Raw genomic sequence first — 5,314 nt, forward strand, 5'->3', positions numbered from 1 at the left:
TGAATACAAAATTGGAAAAAATCCAAAAACTAAGAATGGTTACGGGACTTCTCATCTGAGTCGTCATATAGTTTCTTGTAAATCTATACCCCTCAATATTAGATTTGATGATGATATAGAGGGTTTGCCAACTAAAATTGATCAGAATGTTCATAGAAAAAAACTCGCTCAGGCTATAGCAAAACATGATCTTGCGTTTAGCTTTGTTGAGTATGAGGGTATTAGAGATTGGATTAATTACATTAGTCCAACGATTATAATGCCTTCTAGAAACACTTTAGTTTCAGATCTTCAAATGATTTATTCAACAGAAAAAGAGAAATTGAGGCAGAAGATGTCTAGGATACCTAATAGAATTTGTTTGACATCTGATGTGTGGACAGCATCTACCACTGAAGGATATATTTGTCTGACAGCTCATTTTGTTGATGAGAATTGGCGACTAGTGAGTAAGATTTTGAATTTTTGTCGAATGATTCCTCCCCATACTGGAACCGATATGGAAGCAGTCTTATTTAACTCTTTGAAGCAATGGGGTATTGATAAGAAAGTATTCTCTATTACTTTAGATAATGCTTCTGCAAATGACAACATGCAAAACATCTTAAAAACTCATCTACGTAAGCAGAATAGTTTGCTTTGCGATGGAGAATATTTTTATATGTGTTGCTCCGCTCACATTTTAAATTTGATTGTGCAAGAAGGGTTAAAGGTGGCTGCTGGAGCTTTATTTAAAATAAGAGAGAGTGTGAAATATGTGAAAGCTTCTGATGGGAGAATGATGAAATTTAAAGATTGTGTGCAGCAAGCAGAAATTGAAGAAGGTGTTGGTCTAAAATCAGATGTTCCAACTCGATGGAATTCTACATATATGATGTTGGAAAGTGCAATTAAACTTGAAAAAGTGTTTGACATCCTTAGTGTTGTAGATGGAGCTTATAAAGATTGTCCGACAAATGAAGAATGGAGCTTAGCAAAAAAATGTGTGAATTTTTAGAGCCATTTTATGAAACTACAAATCTCATTTCGGGTTCATCATATCCAACATCAAATTTGTATTTTATGCAAGTTTGGAAAATTGAATGTCTTTTGGAAGACAATCAAACTTGTGATGATGTTGTTATTATGAACATGGCTTTCAGAATGAAGATGAAGTTTGATAAATATTGGAAGGATTATAGCACTGTCTTGGCTTTTGGGGCAATTCTTGATCCTCGATTAAAGTTAAAGTTCTTGAGGTTTTGTTACAAAAAACTAGATCCTTCAACCTTTGAATTGAAGGCAAATGAAGTATTGGAGAAATTTAAAAGGTTGTATGGAGAGTACATAAATACTTTTGGTGGTTCAACAATTTCTCAAAGTAGTAATCAATCTCCTATGTCACCTGAAGAAGGAAGGCTTACAAAGAAGAGCAAAATGGTGATGAAGGTATTTAATTTTAATATAGTATTATTTTTCTCCTATTATGTTTATTCGTTACTTAAATAATCTTTATACTATATCTTTTAGGAGTTCAGAGAATTTGACTGTGAAACCCAAACTTCCAAGGATAAAGATGAATTAGAGATTTATCTAAAAGAAGGTTTGATTCACACCAATGAAGATGATTTGAAGTATGATGTGCTGAATTTTTGGAAGATTAATGAGGATAGGTTTCCCACTCTGTCAGTTATGGCCAGAGATGTTTTAAGTATTCCCATCACTACGGTAGCATCTGAGTCTGCATTCAGTATTGGTGGACGTGTTTTAACAAAATATAGAAGTTCCACTCTTCATGCGCATGTTCAAATGCTTATTTGCACAAGGAGTTGGTTACGTGGATTTGTTCCAAATCATGATGGTAAATATTTATGCTATTTTTTTCAAATAATATTTTAAATTAAATTTCTAACTATTTTTTAATTGGTTGATTTTAGATGATGAAATTGGTGAAATTCATGAAGAAGAAGTGTCAACAGAAACGATGCATCCCCCTCAACATTCATAATTTTAGATGATGAATTTTTGTGTCAACTTTATTTTGATTTTCTAGAGACATTATTGATGGTAAATACTAGAGAGTAAGAAAAAGGGTGATGAGACAGTAAATGCTATGTTTGATTTCTTGCTATATATAGTTAAAAGTTGGATTTAATATGATCAATGTACATTATTAACATTTATTTTTTAATTTTTTTATTTTTACGCATAAAAATGATAAAGGGATAAAATAAACTAATGACTTTTAATAAGTTTTATATGTTATTGAAATAGAGAATGTAAAAAAAAAAAGATTTAGGTAACCCATGGGTTGGCCCTAGAGCTTTTGGCCCATGAGGGCTTTTGGCCCTGAGGGCTTTTTAAAAATTTGACCCTATTAGTTAAAGGGCTTTTTATTCTTCTGGCCCTATAAAGTAGGGCCAAAGCCCTATAGGGCCTAACATATTGACACCACTAGCTGAATGGCTATAATAGAAGTTGGGCCAGAATAAATCTTGTTACTATAAGCCCAAAGAAAGCTTTCCTATTTGTTCAATGCTTGATCCAAAAATTCATCAGGAAAACAAATGTTATTAATTGGGCCAGATTAAATTTTATTGCTATCAAGCCCAACATTAATTTTTGATGAATGTTTCCAAGTTTGGTCCGAAATCAAGTTAAAGAGAAAGCAAATTGGCTTCATGCTTTCCAACGGATTCCATTCTTGTTAAGGATGGATTTCAAAACTTAATATGCTAGCATTGGAAACATGAGAGAGAACTTGACTTTGATTTGATGGGAATCATTTTGATCAACGCAGCACGCCACTCAAAGCAAGGAAAGTAAAAGCAATCCATCAATTTGTTCCATTTCAATTAATTGCTTTTACTTTAACTTCACATTCTCTCTCATCTCTTTCTTTCTTCTCCTTCGGTTATTGTCCAGGAAACAATGGAAGCTAAGCTCAGCTACCAAAAGGAAGAAGAAGCTGCATGCATCAAGACCATCAAGCTAATGATGGCAAGAAAACATAAAAAAAAAGTATGATGTGGCTGAGATTATCACCAAAAGTGGTAAGATTTGGTGAGGTAATCTCGGATCCCTCATACTCAAAAAGAAAGAAGAAGATTCTGCCAGCAAGTAAGAGATTCTGGGAGGCATGGCTTGTCTCTGATTCTGCTCAACCACCACAGGAAGTAGCTAGAGTGGCGAAGTGATGGAAGAGGCAAAGATTGGAGCAGATGAAGCCATCATCATCATGAAGCATCAAGGGCCAGAAATCCATCTTGGAGAGCAAGCCAAGGATGGAGCGCCCGGATTGATGAAGTGTGATGACCAAGGAAGAACTAGAGGTACTCGCATGTTGGATTTTGCACGAGTTACCTCTTCTCTCTGTGTGGCGGAACCGGATCTGTTTTGAAGGAAAAGAAGCTAAGCTCGATTTTGTGTTTCAACTGTGAAGGCTTCACTTCTCTATAAAAGGGGTGAACAGTCACGGTTTGATTCAAGGAAAGAAAGTGAGAGTGCAAGGCACAGAAGTCTCATAGCTACCTAAGCTTACAGATTTTCTTCTCCTTCAATGTATTCTGTTTTGTAATTTTTCTGTTTAATTTTGTCATATCTTGAGTCCCACGGAAAAAGGCAAACTGTGAGGTTTGTAAGAAAAAGCCATAGAGCAGAAAAAGGCAAAGAGTGCAAAATTAAAAGAAAAAGCCATAGATGTCTTAGAGTTCCTTTGTTCATCTATGTTGTGTTTCATGATTCTATGGGAATCCCCTTGTAAGTTGGGTTAACACTTTACAATTTGTAATCTGGATGATTATAGTGAAATTCCATCATTGTTGTGATGGAGACTGGATGTAGGCTGCATTGCACTTAGCAGCTGAACTAGGATATATCTGGGTGTAATCTTCTCTCTCTCTACTTCTTCATTTCTGTTTCTGCTGCACATGAGCTAAAATAAAAAATGTCTCGTGCCAAGTGACGAGACAAAAGTAAAAAGTCTCGTGGCTAGGGACGAGACAAAACAGAAAAGTCTCCTCAAAGACCAGAAAGTGTAATCAAGAAAAAGGTGGCTAAGATTCAACCCCCCTTCTCTTAGCCACTGAAACCATCAATTGGTATCAGAGCTTGGTCTCAAAGAGATCAAGCTTTGCAGCTTGGAGAAAAGATCCTCATGGCAGAAAGTTGTGGCTCAAATCTGGTATCGTACAATCTCACAAAAGGACAATCAAGCAACAGGCCGTCTCTTTTCAATGGGAAAAACTATACCTATTTGAAGGAGAGAATGAAGATCTTTGTGCAAGCAGTAGACTACAGGCTTTGGAAGATCATCCTAGAAGGACCACAGTTTCCTACTAACACTAGTGCTGAAGGAGTAGTCACTCTTAAACCAGAAGCAAGCTGGACAGAGGAAGATAGGAAGAAAGTGGAGCTAAATGCGAAGGCCATAAATCTACTCAACTGTGCTATCAGTTTCGAGGAGTACCGACGGGTATCACGATACACAACGGCAAAGAAAATCTGGGATAAATTACAAATCACTCATGAAGGAACCACCATTGTAAATAAGACTCAAATAGACATGTTAAACAGGGAGTATGAAATGTTTACAATGAAGGAAGGAGAATCCATTGATGAACTGTTCGAACGGTTCAACACCATCACTGTTGGCTTGGATGCTATGGGAGTAACACATTCTGATTCTGTGCTTGTGAGAAGAGTGCTGAGATATCTCACTAAAGAGTGGGAAATAAAAGCTTTAATTATTTCTGAGAGCAGTAATCTTGATTCCATGACACTTGATGATTTGAGAGGAAACCTTCTTGCTTTTGAAAACACTTATTTAAAAAAGGAGTCAAAAAAGAAAGGAATTGCATTTTCTTTTGTTACTAACCCTCTGGATGATGAATCCAGTGATAACTCATCTGAAAATGAATTTGTGTTGTTTGCCAAAAAATTCAGGAAAATGATGAAGTTCAAAGGCAAAGGCGGCAGCTCAAGGAAAATGAAGAAAGACCTTAGCAAAGTGACTTGTTTCAACTGCAAGAAAATGGGGCATTACAAATCTGATTGTCCCAAGTTAAAAAGGGAGGAGAAGAAAAAAGGAGGAAAGAAGAAGGGTCTGATGGCATCATGGGAAGACTTAGAAAATGACTCGGACAGTGATGAAGAATCTGAGACTAAGTCACAGCCTTGTCTCATGGAAAATCATGTAGATCAGGTATTTTTTCAAAACCCTGACACTGAAGACCTTCATCTTATGATAGATCATCTTTCTGAAAAAATAAGATGTTTTCTGACTGATAATCAAGATCTTGAACAACAAATTTTCATTCTTAAAGCTGAAAATGAT

General features: G+C 35.9%; 1 protein-coding gene across 1 annotated transcript; it reads left to right on the forward strand.

Moving 5' to 3' along the window:
* The first annotated feature begins 1,055 nt into the window (after positions 1-1,055).
* On the forward strand, positions 1,056-2,007 carry LOC127746555 (zinc finger BED domain-containing protein RICESLEEPER 1-like). Its single transcript, XM_052260161.1, has 3 exons — positions 1,056-1,428; positions 1,510-1,840; positions 1,917-2,007. Exons 1-3 carry the CDS (start codon positions 1,063-1,065, stop codon positions 1,985-1,987), a joined length of 768 nt encoding a protein of 255 aa, XP_052116121.1. The 5' UTR covers positions 1,056-1,062; the 3' UTR covers positions 1,988-2,007.
* The last annotated feature ends 3,307 nt before the right edge of the window (positions 2,008-5,314 follow it).

The sequence above is a fragment of the Arachis duranensis genome, chromosome 4, assembly GCF_000817695.3.
Source record: "Arachis duranensis cultivar V14167 chromosome 4, aradu.V14167.gnm2.J7QH, whole genome shotgun sequence".
Taxonomy (NCBI): domain Eukaryota; kingdom Viridiplantae; phylum Streptophyta; class Magnoliopsida; order Fabales; family Fabaceae; genus Arachis; species Arachis duranensis.

Bases quoted from the DNA above. Each gene is read 5' to 3' on its own strand.
- LOC127746555 (XM_052260161.1), top strand. From the start codon at position 1,063: ATGCAAGTTTGGAAAATTGAATGTCTTTTGGAAGACAATCAAACTTGT. The intron at 1,429-1,509 runs GTATTTAATTTT...TATATCTTTTAG, and splicing joins AGAGCAAAATGGTGATGAAG to GAGTTCAGAGAATTTGACTG. The intron at 1,841-1,916 runs GTAAATATTTAT...GGTTGATTTTAG, and splicing joins ATTTGTTCCAAATCATGATG to ATGATGAAATTGGTGAAATT.